This window comes from Triticum urartu, chromosome 1, assembly GCF_003073215.2.
Source record: "Triticum urartu cultivar G1812 chromosome 1, Tu2.1, whole genome shotgun sequence".
Classification (NCBI taxonomy): domain Eukaryota; kingdom Viridiplantae; phylum Streptophyta; class Magnoliopsida; order Poales; family Poaceae; genus Triticum; species Triticum urartu.
This window is the reverse complement of record NC_053022.1, coordinates 527,843,516-527,863,912: the sequence shown is the minus strand read 5'-3', so window position 1 is coordinate 527,863,912 and position 20,397 is coordinate 527,843,516. Positions and strand designations below refer to the sequence as shown.

The 20,397-nt window shown below is 45.5% G+C and overlaps 1 protein-coding gene across 1 annotated transcript; it reads right to left on the bottom strand.

The window, feature by feature from the left end:
* Positions 1-1,663: 1,663 nt before the first annotated feature.
* On the bottom strand, positions 1,664-16,023 carry LOC125537621 (putative receptor protein kinase ZmPK1). Its single transcript, XM_048700949.1, has 2 exons — positions 15,461-16,023; positions 1,664-2,192 (listed from the first exon to the last, which is right to left on the bottom strand). Exons 1-2 carry the CDS (start codon positions 16,021-16,023, stop codon positions 1,664-1,666), a joined length of 1,092 nt encoding a protein of 363 aa, XP_048556906.1.
* Positions 16,024-20,397: the final 4,374 nt, after the last annotated feature.

Genomic DNA, 20,397 nt, shown 5'->3' with positions numbered 1-20,397 from the left:
AACATGGCTCCTCCCAATCTAGTTCGCTCGATGCTACTACTACCCAGCAAGCGGGACATGAAGAAGGCCGTCCAGTCCATACGTCTTGCCGTTGCCGTCCGTGATGGGGCCGTTGCTCGTGGAAGAAGCCATGGACGGGCGGCGCACGCCCACCGGCCGGCTAGCGGCGGAGGAGGAACGAAGGGTCGCCTAGGATGCGGTGCCATCGCTTGCACGTGCCCGCTCAGAGCAAGAGGTCCGGGACGTCCGGCACACGCAACAGGATCTCCATCACGACCTCGTCCGGCAGCCCCTCCATCGTGTTCGCCCGGCTCGCCACGTGTGCCATCCACGTGCGATTTGGAGGCAAACGCAGGTTGGATCGGAGTATATATGTGCGTATACGTATACCTTTTGCGTGAGGTTATCTTTTCCACCTTATATTTGCACCGCCCGTGTTGCAATTCCCGGACTGTTACGAGTCGGCGCCCTGATCTGATTGTGTCACAACTCTTCTTCTTGTTGATCGATCGGGACTCTACTATCGGCGATGGCGCCAACTCGGCTGCAGAGTTGTAAGCCGATCCAAAAGGTATGACGCGATATGAGGAGGAGTTTCGTTGAGAAGATATGTGACTGGTCCGTCACATCATCAATCAAGGATATAGAAGTCCAACATTGCGTCTTTTTTTCTAACTAAAAGAAAGAAGAGAAAAGAAGTCCAACATCACAGTCACGAAAAAGCCAAGACGTGTACCCAAACCCACACCCATCTGGTGCTCGCATTTATTCTTAAATTTATTTCAGAATTTTCGTCGATGTGCATTCAGTGGGAGGAGATGTTCCTGTCGACGACGAGGCGTCTACGATGACTTCGTAAATCTCAAGATGATATGCCGGGTCAGTCTTTTCGAGGTGCTCATAGGGATAAGGAATGCGTGTGTGTTCATAGAGATAAATACATACACATGTATATGAGCGCCTGTGTCTGTATTAATGTTAAAAAAATTACTTTGTAGGCACATCCCATCGAGTCCGCTTCGTGCCACCGCCTGCCAAGAGAGACTCCTCAAAAACAATTGTTCGCGTGACACGGACAGGCAACATTTATACGTCTTAGTCAAATTAAATACTACTTGATCATATTCCGTACCGTGTGTCCTTGGTCTCTGCTTCGCGGAAAATAGCTAAAGAAAACAAGTACGAGTAGTGCTATAGGTTGGTGCAAACCATACGTCAATTGTATTTCCTTCTTTCTGGTCTATAAAGCTTATCTTAAAATTTTAGTTTTCTTATTCTATAAGTCTCAATTTGGTTGTTCCCTATCATATGTTCGGATTTTAAGATGCAATAAATCATTAAATGCAAGTATTAAGAGAAAATTGACCAATGCATGTACTTTATGCATGTATGCATTGCTAAACACAATTTTTTTAAGAAAACAAGCACATTTGCAAACTATAAAAATTGTTTCACCACTCACCATTTATCTTGGTTGATAAGATTTTTAAATTGAGTCATATAAACCGGAAAGAAGGTAGTAATCAAGTAGCGCACAGCTAGCTGCAATCTTTCCTTTTTACATCACGCATGTGGACAGCCATATTCAACATCTCACTAGTACTTTTTGTGTTCAACATTCATTCAAATAAATGAATTAACAAATATAGCAAAGGAATCGAAGTCACAACAAGTACGTAGGGTGTTCGTCCTCATCATCGCAAGCTCCAAGAGCCTTGAAGATGACGTCCATGGCCTGTCGAGGGTTGAACTGCCCGTTCAGCCTGCTATCCACCAATGACGTGATGTCTCCGCTCGCCACCACCTGCTTCAGCGCCTGCATGATCTGGCTCATCTGTAGCCACTCCTTGTCATCCACAGTCCTCTGTTCTGTTATCCTGCTTCCCATCAGGATCTCCAGAAGCACGATGCCATAGTTGTACACATCGACCTTGGCGTCGATCGGCAGGCCCAACACCCACTCGGGTGCCATGTAGCCTGTCGTCCCCCTCATTTGGGAGAGTTGCATGCCGTCGCCGACGGCTTTCCTCCCGGACATCTTGGACAGCCCGAAGTTGGCGATCTTTGGGTCGAGGTCTTGAGTGAGCAGGATGTTCTCCGGCTTGACGTCGCAGTGGATGACCCACTCAAGGCACTCGTGGTGGAGGTAGGCTAGGCCCTTGGCCGCGCCCAGCGCAATCTTGAACCGCTCTCTCTGAAGGAAATATGCCCTAGAGGCAATAATAAAGTTATTATTTATTTACTTATATCATGATAAATGTTTATTATTCATGCTAGAATTGTATTAATCAAAAACATAATACATGTGTGAATACATAGACAAACAGATTGTCACTAGTATGCCTCTACTTGACTAGCTCGTTGATCAAAGATGATTATGTTTCCTAACCATAGACATGAGTTGTCATTTGATTAACGGGGTCACATCATTAGGAGAATGATGTGATTGACATGACCCATTCCGTTAGCTTAGCACACGATCGTTTAGTATTCTGCTATTGTTTTCTTCATGACTTATACATGTTCCTATGACTATGAGATTATGCAACTCCCGTTTACCGGAGAAACACTTTGTGTGCTACCAAACGTCACAACGTAACTGGGTGATTATAAAGGTGCTCTATAGGTGTCTCCAAAGGTACTTGTTGGGTTGACATATTTCGAGATTAGGATTTGTCACTCCGAATGTCGGAGAGATATCACTGGGCCCTCTCGGTAATGCACATCACTTAAGCCTTGCAAGCATTGCTACTAATGAGTAAGTTGCGGGATGATGTATTACAGAACGAGTAAAGAGACTTGCCGGTAACGAGACTAAACTAGGTATTGAGATACCGAAGATTGAATCTCGGGCAAATAACATACCGATGACAAAGGGAACAACCACTACACCACAACCTTTGATTGGGGGCAATTAACTGCCAGGAGAAATACGTGAACAAGGGCAAAATATTTGCCGGGACATCTATTACTGCCGGGAGAAATACTTCAGGGCACAGAACCTGCCGGTAGAACTTGTGGAACAAGGGCACACAGACTGCCGGTAAAATTCTAGGGGCCGTTTTCTGCCGGGACATGTAAACCACAGCATGTTTTGTGCCGGGAAGTGTCTTTAGCGCAAGTCCAAAATTGTACTGGGCCCAAGCCCGCGCTAGCGATGGAAAATAGGCGCGAGAGACTAAAATTTTGGCACAAGACGCGCCCCAATCCCCCAAATCGGCCCAATCCAAATTCACCCCCAAATCTCGCCGTGCCCTACACCAGACCGCACCTACCGCCGCCACAAGCACCGCACCACCACCACTGCCCCCAACCATCCATCGCCGCCGACCACTGTCGCCGTCGCCTCTCACCCACCGCGCCCTCGTCGCCTCTCCCAACTACCCCAGCGCCGCGGACCGTCCTCCGCTCCGTCCACTGCCGACGCCGCCCCAATCACCCCACAGCAGTGCCGCCGAGCACCGAACGGACATGGAGCACCACCGGCACCGACCGGCCCCGTCGCCGAGCCACTCCACTGCCGACCACCCTCCTCCGTCGAACGCCTTCCATCGCTACATCGCGAGATTCCTATCTCAAGCAGGCGTCCTCCCCGCAAGCTTCACCCGAGCAGCGAGCCGGTCGCCACCACTCTTTCTGCCGTCCCACCTCGCAGGTCTGTTCCTTCCTTCCCCTTCTTCCACCACATGCTCCTGCCTCATCAGCCCTTCTGGCTGCTTTAGCTCCATGGCCAATCCCTGTTGGAGATGTGGACTTCTTCATATGCGCTATCTATAGCTGGCATTGATTGAGGCTCAACCTGAGATGCAACTTTTTTTGCAGCAATCTGAGATGCTACTGTCGCTACTGATTGTTGCCTGCTTTGGGCCTTTTTAGACCTCCCAAGAATTTATCCCCTTATCTGATTATATAGTGGTGAGATACAAAGATGGAACAGGGTGCAGCACAAGGAAAGTGGCTGAGTATGGATGCGCCCCTTACCTCATGAAAAGTGGACCTCAAGATGTATTCTAGCCACTAAAACCTTCACTGGTTAGTGTTCGGTCCTATGTTATTTCCTTGCATTTGGACTTTACAGATACAGTTTTAGATATACAATGTTCTCTTGCATTAGTAGTATAATTTATGGACTGCACAGACCGACTAATTTTCTCAGTGGACGATACACCTTCAAGTTGATGTAAGCACAAGATTAAGTTAATTTATACCACATTTCTGTAAGAAAAAATCAAGTAGAATTGATTGCCACCAGAATTGCTTGGTTCATTTGTGTAACTGAGGTAGTTCTTTTGGTCACTATAAATGAAAAATCACAGAATTAGCATGTGAATTAATCTAGTCATCAATCTCCTTACATGAACACTGGATTAACATCTTCTACGAGCTCATGTTTGAGAGAAAAAAACGTCTAGAAGCTCATCACATTTCCAGTCTGACATGTAAATGGGTTACAACACGCTTTGTAGTTGTCTGTTTCATCAGAAGTTATGGTTAATATTAATTGTTTTTTGTTCTGCACATTAGTGTCTCCTATGTTTGGTAATAAGCACATCTTATATGATCCGCTCCACTCCGCGGCGGTGGCAAGCACAGTAGTGAGTGGAGGTTGAGGGGAGATTGGGTGGCACATGGCAGTGCCTGCCGACCGGGAGAGTGCGCGGGAGGAAGAAGTAATAGAGGAAGAAGAAGAATAGTGTCGCTTGCACGTTAGCCGTCGGACGGTGACCGAACGTCCTAGAATTTTTTCCAGACCCATGTTAAATAGGTGCTCCCTTTTATTTTATTTTCTTCTATTGGGAGATGGACCTTGTACACTTGGAAATTACAAAAGATGTTTTTATCTCAAAAAAGGGAGATGCTTTTTAACGCGAGATCTTGTGATAGCCAGTGCACACCATCTGTGTTGATGTTTTTCACCCATGCTTCTTCTAGACAGACTTGTGCATGAACTTGTTAGGATTGTTTTGGATTTTTCTATCAATCTGCAATGATTCTGTTGTTGTTTCAATCTAATCTACCAATCATGTTCCTCGTCTTATTTTGATCCTTCAGTCGCAAAGATCCTAAAATGAAATATGCAGATAGATAGATAGAAACTAACTGTGCAGCTTTGCGGCCTCGTTTGACATTGTGCAGGAAACAGAGCTTTACTATTAATTGTTGAACGAGGCCACGAGCAATGCAGCCTCTACCATTACATGTTCGCCTGTGATTTTCAAACTGATGAATTTGGAGTAGAGACACTATTGATGTACACATACCAATCACCAGGTATTACAGATTTCCAACCAGCTGTATATGCAATTGAACATTCTTTCTGGTATCTGAAACTTCATGAACTCTGAACAAATGAGTTAGATTGTAGTCACAGTTTTTGGAAAGAGGCCATCCCATTGTAGATCATGGAAAAATATTTATGAGCTAACAATTGATGATATTCATTAACCTGTTTCACTCTAAGTAAGAAGATAATGCAAATAAAAAGATACTCAAGCCTGCATAGAGTCCATTGATATGGAAAAAACATTGTGGTTGTAATACTCAGTTACTCACCTAACAGAGTTTGATCCTGCTCACACTTATTCCAGCTTTCCGTTGCTTTCCTCGTTTGATCTATGCACGTAGATAAAGGAGTTAGAAGGAGGAATTGAACACATGAAGAGAGAGAGGGGGGGTAATAGAGAGGAATCTTCTGCAATCCATGGGGTAGAGCACAATGCGACTTCCTCTGCTCGCTGCAAACCCGTCTGCATCGTCCGTAGAGCAGAGCACAACTAGCAGCTCTGTAGCGACACAACACTTCTGCTACCCATCCAAAGAGTAAACCCTTCTTCATCCTCGCCACATGTAGTGCAGGTCAGCGTCGCACCCCTTACTATTTTCCCTAGAGATCCAACATCTTCTGTTTTGAGAAATACTACAGTTTTTGAGATTACCATAGTTTTATTTACAATGAGGTGTTTGGTTTCCCTTAAAATTGTGGTTTTAATACTACAGTATTTGGTAAATCATGGTTTTACCTCTATATTAAAAAAAGAGCCCTGGACCTCTTTTTAAAAAATAGAGCAGCCGAAAAGAACGGGCATGGCACCCTGTTATCCTCTCCCCCTCTATTCTCAGCAGCTCGCCTCGCTCTCCAAGAAAACTCCCCTTGCTCCCACGCCCTGCCCCCCTGACCGAGTGTCCTTTTTGATAACCACAAGCCTTGAGCATGGCTGTTCAGTGGAGTTGAGTTTATGCAAGCTTCGGCTGTTATGCATGCGGATGGTAAGGACTGGCCAGCTGGCTAGCTAGCTAGAAAAATGTGCTGCTCTATAGCCGTGTGCATGGATGTTCTTTGGCCGTTCTTTGGCCGGTCGCTACATGCAACGGCTAGCTCCGCTAGAAAAACAGACATTTCGCAGCTAGTACAACTAATTTTACAATGCTGTGTCAAACGGCTTCTATGTATTAATACTTTAAAATACTCTGATATGTCAATACCACGGTATTCATGCCTACTAGCTAAATTACTATAGTTTTTTGATACTTTGGTTTTTGCAATACTTTACTGTCAAACACAGGCTAAGTTGTTTCTTCATTTGTACCATCTTATCTGTTCAGGTTGGCATCACACTGGAAGATCTTTTGGTCAACACGTAGTTGTACAAGTCAACTAGGATGTCTACATGGTGATTCTTCTGTTCAGTGACAACACGATCAAGTGGGGTGAGGCTTGTCTGTGGTCTTTCAAGCAGTACAAGTTTGATGACTCTTCTGCTGGAGACACGTGGCCCTGTTTGAATAATGCAGCTTCACATGATGGCGGCGAGTCTGGTATTCAGAACATCTCATGAATATGGCAATGCCATTCAACAAACGGCTGAGCAGAAATATACAAAAGTGTGAACCTGCCATTGTTTCCTAGACATAGCTGTAGCCGTAAGTCAAGCTCATACTGTTAGTGTAGCTTAGTTTGAAGACATAACATCTTATTATCTGATGTAAATTATGTTTACCAATGTGGCTGGTTGTTACTGAACACATCTATGGATGTTGAGATCTTGAATTTTTAGTCTTAATGTGTTTGAGGTCTACAATTGAACCTTGAGTGAAATGATGTATGATGCCTGGGCATATTGTGATTGGATTCTAAATCGGGGATATGTTGCCCAGAACAGCCAGATTGTTTTTGAAACAAAACAGGATGGCATATTATCTGCCAGGCCAACCTATTTGTGCTGGCAGTTAAACTGCCGGCAAATAGATGGGCTAGGGCAGAAAATCTGCCGGGAGAAGTTTATCTGCCAGGACAAGTAATCCCCGGCAGTCGTTCTTGTGGTGGTTCTATCTGCCGGGAGAACCATTCTCCCGGCAGTTTATCTGCCCTTTAAAGAGCTTTCTCATGGCAGTTTTTCTGTCCTTACATCAGTGTTGTGGTGTAGTGAACGTATGTTGTTATGCGGTTTGACCGATAAAGATCTTTGTAGAATATGTGGGAGCCAATATGAGCATCCAGGTTCCGCTGTTGGTTATTGACCGGAGACGTGTCTCGGTCATGTCTACATAGTTCTCGAACCCGTAGGGTCCGCACGCTTAACGTTTCGATGACAGTTATATTATGAGTTTATATGTTTTGATGTACCGAAGGTTGTTTGGAGTCCCGGATGTGATCACGAACATGACGAGGAGTCTCGAAATGGTCGAGACATGAAGATTGATATATTGGAAGCCTATGTTTGGATATCGGAAGTGTTCCGGGTGAAATCAGGATTTTACGAGTACCGGGAGATTACCGGAACCCCCCGGGACTTAATGGGCCTTAGTGGGCCTAGGTGGAAGAGAGGAGAGGCGGCTAGGACTGGGCCGCGCGCCCCTCCCCCCCCAGTCCGAATAGGACAAGGAGAGGGGGGCGCCCCCCCTTCCTTCTTCTCCTCCCCTCTTTCCCCCTCCCAAGTCCTAATCCAACTACGAAAAGGGGGGGAGTCCTACTCCCGATGGGAGCAGGACTCCTCCTGGCGCGCCTACTCACTGGCCGGCCGCACACCCCCTTGCTCCTTTATATACGGGGGCAGGGGGCACCCCAGAGAGAGAACAATTGATCGTTTGACCTTTTAGCCGTGTGCGGTGCCCCCTTCCACCATAGTCCACCTTGATATTACTGTAGCGGTGCTTAGGCGAAGCCCTGCATCGGTAGAACATCAACATCGCCACCACGCCGTCGTGCTGATGAAACTCTCCCTCAACACTCGGCTGGATCGGAGTTCGAGGGACGTCATCGGGCTGGACGTGTCTGAACTCGGAGGTGCCGTACGTTCGGTACTTGATCGGTCGGATCATGAAGACGTACGACTACATCAACCGCGTTGTGCTAACGCTTCCGCTTTCGGTCTACAAGGGTACGTGTACAACACTCTCCCCTCTCGTTGCTATGCATCACCATGATCTTGCGTGTGTGTAGGAATTTTTTTGAAATTACTACGTTCCCCAACAGTGGCATCCGAGCCAGGTTTTATGCCTAGGTGTCATATGCACGAGTAGAACACAAGTGAGTTGTGGGCGATATAAGTCATACTGCTTACTAGCATGTCATACTTTGGTTTGGCGGTATTGTTGGATGAAGCGGCCCGGACCGACATTACGCGTACGCTTATGCGAGACTGGTTCTACCGACGTGCTTTGCACACAGGTGGCTGGCGGGTATCAGTTTCTCCAATTTTAGTTGAACCGAGTGTGGCTACGCTCGGTCCTTGCGAAGGTTAAAACAACACCAACTTGACAAACTATCGTTGTGGTTTTGATGCGTAGGTAAGAACGGTTCTTGCTAAGCCCGTAGCAGCAACGTAAAATTTGCAACAACAAAGTAGAGGACGTCTAACTTGTTTTTGCAGGGCATGTTGTGATGTGATATGGTCAAGACATGATGCTAAATTTTATTGTATGAGATGATCATGTTTTGTAACCGAGTTATCGGCAACTGGCAGGAGCCATATGGTTGTTGCTTTATTGTATGCAATGCAATCGCCCTGTAATGGTTTACTTTATCACTAAGCGGTAACGATAGTCGTGAAAGCATAAGATTGGCGAGACGACAACGATGCTATGATGGAGATCAAGGTGTCGTGCCGGTGACGATGGTGATCATGAAGGTGCTTCGGAGATGGAGATCACAAGCACAAGATGATGATGGCCATATCATATCACTTATATTGATTGCATGTGATGTTTATCTTTTATGCATCTTATCTTGCTTTGATTGACGGTAGCATTATAAGATGATCTCTCACTAAATTTCAAGATAAAAAGTGTTCTCCCTGAGTATGCACCGTTGCCAAAGTTCGTCGTGCCCAGACACCACGTGATGATCGGGTGTGATAAGCTCTACGTCCATCTACAACGGGTGCAAGCCAATTTTGCACACGCAGAATACTCAGGTTAAACTTACGAGCCTAGCATATGCAGATATGGCCTCGGAACACTGAGACCGAAAGGTCGAGCGTGAATCATATAGTAGATATGATCAACATAGTGATGTTCACCATTGAAAACTACTCCATTTCACGTGATGATCGGTTATGGTTTAGTTGATTTGGATCACGTGATCACTTAGAAGATTAGAGGGATGTCTTTCTAAGTGGGAGTTCTTAAGTAATATGATTAATTGAACTTAAATTTATCATGAACTTAGTACCTGATAGTATCTTGCTTGTCTATGTTTGATTGTAGATAGATGGCCCGTGCTGTTGTTCCGTTGAATTTTAATGCGTTCCTTGAGAAAGCAAAGTTGAAAGATGATGGTAGTAATTACATGGACTGGGTCCATAACTTGAGGATTATCCTCATTGCTGCTCAGAAGAATTACGTCCTGGAAGCACCGCTGAGTGCCGGGCCTGCTGCTGATGCAACTGACGATGTTTAGAACGTCTGGCAGAGCAAAGTTGATGACTACTCGATAGTTCAGTGTGCCATGCTTTACGGCTTAGAACCGGGACTTTAACGACGTTTTGAACGTCATGGAGCATATGAGATGTTCCGAGAGTTGAAGTTAATATTTCAAGCAAATGCCCGGATTGAGAGATATGAAGTCTCCAATAAGTTCTACAGCTGCAAGATGGAGGAGAATAGTTCTGTTAGTGAAAATGTACTCAGAATGTCTGGGTACCATAATCACTTGACCCAGCTGGAAGTTAATCTTTCGGTTGATAGTTTCATTGACAGAGTTCTACAATCACTTCCACCAAGTTACAAGAGCTTCGTGATGAACTATAATATCCAAGGGATGGATAAGACAATTCCCGAGCTCTTCGCAATGCTAAAGGCTGCGGAGGTAGAAATCAAGAAGGAGCATCAAGTGTTTATGGTCAGTAAGACCACCAGTTTCAAGAAGGGTAAAGGGAAGAAGAAGGGGAACTTCAAGAAGAACAGCAAGCAAGTTGCTGCTCAGGAGAAGAAACCCAAGTCTGGACCTAAGCTTGAAATTGAGTGCTTCTACAGCAAGCAGACTGGTCTCTGGAAGCGGAACTGCCCCAAGTATTTGGCAGATAAGAAGGATGGCAAGGTGAACAAAGGTATATGTGATATACATGTTATTGATGTGTACCTTACTAGAACTCGCAGTAGCACCTAGGTATTTGATACTGGTTCTGTTGCTAATATTTGCAAATCGAAACAGGGACTACGGATTAAGCGAACACTGGCAAAGGACGAGGTGACGATGCGCGTGGGAAATGGTTCCAAAGTCGATGTGATCGCGGTCGGCATGCTACCTCTACATCTACCTTCGGGATTAGTATTAGACCTAAATAATTGTTATTTGGTGCCAGCGTTGAGCATGAACATTATATCTGGATCTTGTTTGATGCGAGACAGTTATTCATTTAAATCAGAGAATAATGGTTGTTCTATTTATATGAGTAATATCTTTTATGGTCATGCACCCTTGAAGAGTGGTCTATTTTTGATGAATCTCGGTAGTAGTGATAAACATAGCCATAATGTTGAAGCCAAAAGATGCAGAGTTGATAATAATAGTGCAACTTATTTGTGGCACTGCCGTTTAGGTCATATCGGTGTAAAGCGCATGAAGAAACTCCATATTGATGGACTTTTGGAACCACTTGATTATGAATCACTTGGTACTTGCGAACCATGCCTCATGGGCAAGATGACTAAAATGCCGTTCTGCGATACTATGGAGAGAGCAACAGATTTGTTGGAAATCATACATACAGATGTATGTGGTCCGATGAATATTGAGGCTCGTGGCGGATATCATTATTTTCTCACATTCACAGATGATTTAAGCAGATATGGGTATATCTACTTAATGAAGCATAAGTCTGAAACATTTGAAAAGTTCAAAGAATTTCAGAGTGAAGTTGAAAATCATCGTAATAAGAAAATAAAGTTTCTACGATCTGATCATGGAGGAGAATATTTGAGTTACGAGTTTGGTCTACATTTGAAACAATGCAGAATAGTTTCGCAACTCACGCCACCCGGAACACCACAGCGTAATGGTGTGTCCGAACGTCGTAATCGTACTTTACTAGATATGGTGCGATCTATGATGTCTCTTACAGATTTACCGCTATCATTTTGGGGTTATGCTTTAGAGACGACCGCATTCACGTTAAATAGGGCACCATCGAAATCCATTGAGACGACGCCTTATGAACTGTGGTTTGGCAAGAAACCAAAGTTGTCGTTTCTGAAAGTTTGGGGCTGCGATGCTTATGTGAAAAAGCTTCAACCTGATAAGCTCGAACCCAAATCAGAGAAATGTGTCTTCATAGGATACCCAAAGGAGACTGTTGGGTACACCTTCTATCACAGATCCGAAGGCAAGACATTCGTTGCTAAGAATGGATCCTTTCTAGAGAAGGAGTTTCTCTCGGAAGAAGTGAGTGGGAGGAAAGTGGAACTTGATGAGGTAACTATACATGCTCCTCTATTGGAAAGTAGTTCATCACATAAACCGGTTTCTGTGACGCCTACACCAATTAGTAAGGAAGTTAATGATGATGATCATGGAACTTCAGATCAAGTTGCTACTGAACCTCATAGATCAACCAGAGTAAGATCCGCACCAGAGTGGTACGGTAATCCTGTTCTGGAAGTCATGCTACTAGATCATGATGAACCTACAAACTATGAAGAACCGATGGTGAGCCCAGATTCCGCAAAATGGCTTGAGGCCATGAAATCTGAGATGGGATCCATGTATGAGAACAAAGTATGGACTTTGGTTGACTTGCCCAATGATCGAAAAGCAATTGAGAATAAATGGATCTTCAAGAAGAAGACTGACGCTGACGGTAATGTTACTGTCTACAAAGCTTGACTTGTTGCGAAAGGTTTTCGACAAGTTCAAGGGATTGACTACGATGAGACTTTCTCACCAGTAGCGATGCTTAAGTCTGTCCGAATCATGTCAGCAATTGCCGCATTTTATGATTATGAAATTTGGCAAATGGATGTCAAAACTGCATTCCTGAATGGATTTCTGGAAGAAGAGTTGTATATGATGCAACCGGAAGGTTTTGTCGATCCAAAGGGAGCTAACAAAATGTGCAAGCTCCAGCGATCCATTTATGGACTGGTACAAGCCTCTTGGAGTTGGAATAAACGCTTTGATAGTGTGATCAAAGCATTTGGTTTTGTACAAACTTTTGGAGAAGCCTGTATTTACAATAAAGTGAGTGGGAGCTCTGTAGCATTTCTAATATTATATGTGGATGACATATTGTTGATTGGAAATGATATAGAATTTCTGAATAGCATAAAGGGATACTTGAATAAGAGTTTTTCAATGAAAGACCTCGGTGAAGCTGCTTATATATTAGGCATCAAGATCTATAGAGATAGATCAAGACGCTTAATTGGACTTTCACAAAGCACATACCTTGACAAAGTTTTGAAGAAGTTCAAAATGGATCAAGCAAAGAAATGGTTCTTGCCTGTGTTACAAGGTGTGAAGTTGAGTAAGACTCAATGCCCGACCACTGCAGAAGATAGAGAGAAAATGAAAGATGTTCCCTATGCTTCAGCCATAGGCTCTATCATGTATGCAATGCTGTGTACCAGATCTGATGTGTGCCTTGCTATAAGTCTAGCAGGGAGGTAACAAAGTAATCCAGGAGTGGATCACTGGACAGCGGTCAAGAACATCCTGAAATACCTGAAAAGGACTAAGGATATGTTTCTCGTTTATGGAGGTGACAAAGAGCTCATCGTAAACGGTTATGTTGATGCAAGCTTTGACACTGATCCGGATGATTCTAAATCGCAAACCGGATACGTGTTTACATTGAACGGTGGAGTTGTCAGTTGGTGCAGTTCTAAACAAAGTGTTGTGGCGGGATCTACATGTGAAGCGGAGTACATAGCTGCTTCGGAAGCAGCAAATGAAGGAGTCTGGATGAAGGAGTTCATATCCGATCTAGGTGTCATACCTAGTGCATCGAGTCCAATGAAAATCTTTTGTGACAATACTGGAGCAATTGCCTTGGCGAAGGAATCCAGATTTCACAAGAGAACCAAGCACATCATGAGACGCTTCAATTCTATCCGGGATTTAGTCCAGGTGGGAGACATAGAAATTTGCAAGATACATACGGATCTAAATGTTCCAGACCCGTTGACTAAGCCTCTTCCACGAGCAAAACATGATCAACACCAAGGCTCCATGGGTGTTAGAATCATTACTGTGTAATCTAGATTATTGACTCTAGTGCAAGTGGGAGACTGAAGGAAATATGCCCTAGAGGCAATAATAAAGTTATCATTTATTTCCTTATATCATGATAAATGTTTATTATTCATGCTAGAATTGTATTAACCGAAAACATAATACATGTGTGAATACATAGACAAACAGATTGTCACTAGTATGCCTCTACTTGACTAGCTCGTTGATCAAAGATGGTTATGTTTCCTAACCATAGACATGAGTTGTCATTTGATTAACGGGGTCACATAATTAGGAGAATGATGTGATTGACATGACCCATTCCGTTAGCTTAGCACATGATCGTTTAGTATTCTGCTATTGCTTTCTTCATGACTTATACATGTTCCTATGACTATGAGATTATGCAACTCCCGTTTACCGGAGGAACACTTTGTGTGCTACCAAACATCACAACGTAACTGGGTGATTATAAAAGTGCTCTACAGGTGTCTCCAAAGGTACTTGTTGGGTTGGCGTATTTCGAGATTAGGATTTGTCACTCCGAATGTCGGAGAGGTATCTCTTGGTCCTCTCGGTAATGCACATCACTTAAGCCTTGCAAGCATTGCTACTAATGAGTTAGTTGCGGGATGATGTATTACAGAACGAGTAAAGAGACTTGCCGGTAATGAGATTAAACTAGGTATTGAGATACCGACGATCGAATCTCGGAACAGTAACATACTGATGACAAAGGGAACAACGTATGTTGTTATGCGGTTTGACCGATAAAATTCTTTGTAGAATATGTGGGAGCCAATATGAGCATCCAGGTTCCGCTGTTGGTTATTGATCGGAGACGTGTATCGGTCATGTCTACATAGTTCTCGAACCCGTAGGGTCCGCACGCTTAATGTTTCGATGACAGTTATACTATGAGTTTATATGTTTTGATGTATCGAAGGTTGTTAGGAGTCCTGTATGTGATCACGGACATGACGAGGAGTCTCAAATGGTCGAGACATGAAGATTGATGTATTGGAAGCCTTCGTTTGGATATCGGAAGTGTTTCGGGTGAAATCGGGATTTTACCAGAGTACCGGGAGGTTACCGGAACCCCCCGGGGACTTAATGGGCCTTAGTGGGCCTAGGTGGAAGAGAGGAGTGGCGGCTAGGACTGGGCCGCGCGCCCCTCCCCCCTAGTCCGAATAGGACAAGGAGAGGGTGGCGCCCCCACCCCTTCCTTCTTCTCCTCCACTCTTTCCCCCTCCCAAGTCCTAATCCAACTAGGAAAGGGGGGGAGTCCTACTCCCGGTGGGAGTAGGACTCCTCCTGGTGCGCCTACTCCCTGGCCGGCCGCACCCCCCTTGCTCCTTTATATACGGGGGCAGGGGGCCACCCCAGAGAGAGAACAATTGATCGTTTGATCTTTTAGCCATGTGCGGTGCCCCCTCCACCATAGTCCACCTCCATATTACTGTAGCGGTGCTTAGGCGAAGCCCTGCATCGGTAGAACATCAACATCGTCACCACGCCGTCGTGCTGACGAAACTCTCCCTCAACACTCGGCTAGAACGGAGTTCGAGGGACGTCATTGGGCTGAACGTGTGCTGAACTCGGAGGTGTCATACGTTCGGTACTTGATCGGTCGGATCATGAAGACGTACGACTACATCAACCGCGTTGTGCTAACGCTTCCGCTTTCCGTTTACAAGGGTACGTGGACAACACTCTCCCCTCTCGTTGCTATGCATCACCATGATCTTGCTTGTGCGTAGGAATTTTTTTGAAATTACTACGTTCCCCAACACTCTCCATGCCAGTGCCTTGCTGCTGTCCTCGCTGAACAGGTGCCTATCGAGCGACCCGTTCTCCACGTACTCGTACACCAGCAGCTTGTGCTTGCCCTCAGAGCAAAACCCCCATATCCTCACCAGGTTGATATGGTTGATCCTCCCAAACACCTTCATCTCCGCCCAAAACTCCTCCTCGCCCTGCAGCATGTTTGTCAGCTCCTTCACCGCCACCACGGTGGTCTTGTCAAGCATGCCGCGGTACACCACTCCGGAGCCGCCGCGGCCGAGAACCTCGTTGAAGTCCCCAGTGACTTTCTTGAGCTCTCGATACGTGAACCTCCTGAACTGGGTCCCCATGACCAGCTGATAGCCTGCCTCCAGCGAGCTGGGCATGCTCTCCTGGCCAGACATGAACCACCATGCCGTGGCGGCGAAGAGTAGCTCGAGAAATCCCAGCACCACGGCAAACCAGCAAAGGTAGGACAAGTTCGGGCCACTTCTTAGTGCCCCATACATGTTGACGTATGGCGGGTCGATGGCCACATCAGAGCCATTAAGATTGTAGTCGAGGACCATGGACGGCGGCGGTGCCGAGGCGTGGAGGTCGGTAGGCACCTTGAGATATATGTTTCTGGGGGCGATGGGCGACGTGTAACCGTTGAAGAGGACCCCTTTCGTGCAGCACTGACCCTGGCCATTCCTCTTATAGGCGAAGGCGGCGCACGAGCACATGCTCAAGCAGAGGCTCTTGCAGTATTCAAACGTGACGGTGATGTTGTACCCGATGTCGTAGCCGTAGAAATCGGTGGATGCCACCTTGACGAACGTGAACCGCTTTTCCGGCGCACTGTAGCTGGTGGTGGGGAGGATGAAGGTTGGCATGCAGCCCTTCCTCCAGTCCCGGCGGTCCACCATCTCATACCCCGGCGCAGGAGCATCGGAGGAACGGCTGGTGTCTATGTCAAAACCGGCGGATCTCGGGTAGGGGGTCCCGAACTGTGCGTCTAGGCGGATGGTAACATGAAACAAGAGACACAATGTTTTACCCAGGTTCGGGCCCTCTTGATGGAGGTAAAGCCCTACGTCCTGCTCGATTAATATTGATGATATGGGTAGTACAAGAGTAGATCTACCACGAGATCAAGGAGGCTAAACCCTAGAAGCTAGCCTATGGTATGATTGTTGTATATATTGTATATCTATCGACTAGCCTGGCCTCGGTTTATATAATGCACCAGAGGCCTAGGATAACAAGAGTCCTAGCCGAATACGCCGGTGGGGAGAAGTCCTTGTCTTGATCGCCAAGTCTTGTGGAATCTTCCTTGTATGCGGTAGCCGTCCGAACTGGCCCATGAGTATACGGCCACGGGGGTCCTCGGCCCAATCTAATAGATCGGGAGACGACGTGGTGAGTACCCCCTAGTCCAGGACACCGTCAGTAGGATAAAGCCAACACCCATTCTTCTTATGGCTTAGGGAGGAATTTCATCACCTACATCATAAGTGCCACTTTGCTCCACTTGGGAGCCGTTATTCTCATCAAACTCCACGTTACACGTCTCCTCAATAAGTCCCATGGATTTATTGAGGACACGGTAAGCATGAGAGTTTGTAGCATAACCAACAAATATGCCCTCATAAGCTCTAGCCTCAAATTTAGACAACCGAACACCTTTCTTGAGAATGAAACACTTACACCCGAATACCCGGAAGTACTTGAGGTTGGGCTTGTTACCGGTGAGTATCTCGTATGGAGTCTTGTTCAAGCCCTTGCGGAGGTAGAGCCGATTGGATGCATGACATGCGGTGTTGATGGCTTCGGCCCAAAAGTTGTACGGAGACTTGAACTCCGCCATCATGGTCCTTGCCGCATCCATCAACGTCCAGTTCTTCCTCTCCGCAACACCGTTTTGTTGAGGGGTGTATGGTGCGGAATATTGATGCTTGATTCCCTCATCACTAAGAAATTCATCCAAGGTGTAGTTCTTGAACTCGGTGCTGTTGTCACTTCTTATTGTCAAGATCTTTGCATTGTGTTGACGTTGTGCTTCATTTGCAAAGTCAATGACGGTTTGTTGGGTCTCGCTCTTCCTCTTAAAGAAATACACCCACATGTACCTTGAGTAGTCATCCACAATCACCAAGCAATACTTCCTACCTCCAAGACTATCGAAGGATGGGGGCCCAAAGAGATCCATGTGAAGGAGCTCCAAGGGCCTCTTTGAATAAATGATAGTCGTGGGAGGGTGAGCCTTCTCATGTAGCTTTCCTTCGATACAGGCACTGCAAGCACGATCTTTAGCAAAACTAACATTCGTTAGTCCACGGACATGGTCCCCCTTGAGGAGAATTTGCAAAGATCTCATATTGACATGGGCTAAACGGTGATGCCAAAGCCATCCCATATCAACTTTAGCCATTAGGCATGTCGCGGTCTTAGTGGGTCGCTTCGAAAAGTTAATCACATATAGACCGTTCTCGACATGCCCAACAAAAGCTACTTTAAGAGTCTTGCTCCACAAGAGGGCCACGGTATCGATATCAAAGAACGTGGCAAAGCCCATGATTGCAAGTTGACGAACGGAAAGTAAATTGTATGCAAGGGACTCAACAAGCATGACCTTCTCGATCGTGAGATCATGAGAGATGACCACCTTGCCAAGTCCCAATACCTTAGAAGATGAGGCGTCACCCCACTCGACATTGGTGGGCATAGATGGAACTTTGTGCACGTCCACCACCAAGTCCTTGCTTCCGGTCATATGATTTGTAGCTCCGCTATCGAGCAACCATGATCCACCACCGGAAGCAAACACCTACAAGAGATCAATGCTTGGTTTTAGGTACCCATTTTGTAATGGGTCCTTTGATGTTAGTAACAAGGGTCTTAGGAACCCAAATAGACCATTCAATGTACTCATGAAGAGAACCAACAAATTTGGCATAAACATGCCCATCACTAGCACGACATAACACATAAGAAGGGTTAAAATCGCCGGCTTTGTTGAGAGGGGTGACATTGCCCTTCTTGAAATTGTTCTTCTTCTTCTCCTCAGGGGCACTCTCTCCCTCCCTCAGAAAGGTTTGCATGGGGGGAGGAGGTCATTTGATCTTGTCATTCTTCTAGTTGTTCTTGGAGTCGGGCACGTACCCAACCCCTTCCTTGGCCACACCTCCCTTTTGGTTGATCAAGAGATCGTTGAGGTTCTTCTTGCCTTGTATGCAAGTCGCAATACCTCTCTCAAGTTGCTCCTTCAACTTCGCATTTTTCTCAACAAGATGTATATGCTCACAACACGGGTTAGTAGCATTTGCATTATCAATTAAAACCATATGAGGAAAAGTTGCTTTCTCCTTAGTTAGCTTCACTTGGAGTTGATCATGAGACTCCTTGAGACTAGCGTGAATACCCTTCAAGGCCTTGTGGGCCTTGTCAAGTATATCAAACTCCTCTTTGAGTCTAGCAAGATCAACCCCGAGTTTGGCCTTCTCGGAATTTAGCACACGAGAAACAATGAGGACATGATCATAACCTTTCTTTAACTTAGCATGATCAACGTTGTGTGACTCCTCAAGAGCCAAACGAAGACCACGCTCTTCCTCAATAAAGGTCAATAAATCTTCAACGTCTCCCAACTCTTCAAGCCTTGTTCATGCCTCCAATGGCTTCTTCCGATCATGCTTGTCTTTCTCAAGTCCTTTTGCCAGCTCATCTCTATTGTAGCAAAGTCTCTCGTGACATCCTTGAATATTCTGGAGTTGCATTCCAACTTCTGGGTTTCAACATCCTTGACATGAGCCATGGTCATACTGTCCTTCAGTTCCTGACAAATCTCCGGTATCTCGAGGTTGTAGCTCCTCCAGCTTGGCTACTTTCAGCTTTTGGTTCCTGAGTTCTTCACGAAATGCTTCCTTGTCTAATACGGCTTCATGTAGCTCCATCTTAACTTCTTGATGTAACACTCCAGATCCTGGTGATACACCAGCTAAGGTTAAAACTTCATCTTACTAATAGGTGCTCCATCAGCCTTCTTCCATCAAATCCATTCTGAAGAAATGCATCCTTAACTCAGCATAGTGACAATAGCATTAGCGGGCAATGACATCATGGATAACCATGTTTCTGCTCTTGTCATTCCCATGAGCTATCATTCCATAGTTGATATCTCCTGCCTTAGGGTTTTCTTTGACAAAACTTCGAGTTCTCATGCTCCTTGTTTCAGTCTTTCTCCGATACACCTTGATCTCGGGTATTGACAACTTCCATAGTCTGCCAAGTTCCATAAGGGTAGCCTTCCTAGGTCATAGAAATCTAGGAATTCTTCAGAGCCTTCAAATTCTACTTGTCTTCGGTCTTTAACCGTTGTAGTTTCCATTTTTCAGATGCACGTAAGATACTCTTCATTCCGAAGTGGTCTTAGTTGTCCGATATCTTGTATCTTCTTGGAGTGGTCTCATCAGTCGAATCTTCGTGTGGTCAAAGGGGAAAAAGGGTATAGTCTCACTAAAAAGGGGATATTTGAATAAGCTCAGAAGAGAAGAGAGGTAAAAGATCTTTTGAAAAAATGAAGTTGTAGAGAAAATTTTTCCTATGGGCTTGCCAGTTTCTAGGGTCACGTCCTACAGTCAACATGTGCTCTGATACCATCTTGTAGCGACCCGACCCGAATGGATCAAGTCTCTGTGCTTAAGTGTCATCCCTGGATCGGTATGCTGACACACACAGTACTCGAGGATTTATAACAGAGGTAAATCACATGTACAAGTAACGTAAATACTATTACCTCAATCCAAAATAGCGGAAGAAACAAGGTTGTGGATTCCCATCAACACCAACGGCAAAGTTGAGTGTAGAAATCGTAACCCTAACATATCACTTACTCTTCGTAAGAAATCCTGCAACATGAGACGTTGCAGCCACAGAGGGTCAGTACATTGAATGTACTGGCA

Bases quoted from the DNA above. Each gene is read 5' to 3' on its own strand.
- LOC125537621 (XM_048700949.1), bottom strand. From the start codon at position 16,023: ATGGTCCTCGACTACAATCTTAATGGCTCTGATGTGGCCATCGACCCG. The intron at 2,193-15,460 runs GTTGGGGAACGT...TTTCCTTCAGAG, and splicing joins AAGGCACTGGCATGGAGAGT to AGAGCGGTTCAAGATTGCGC.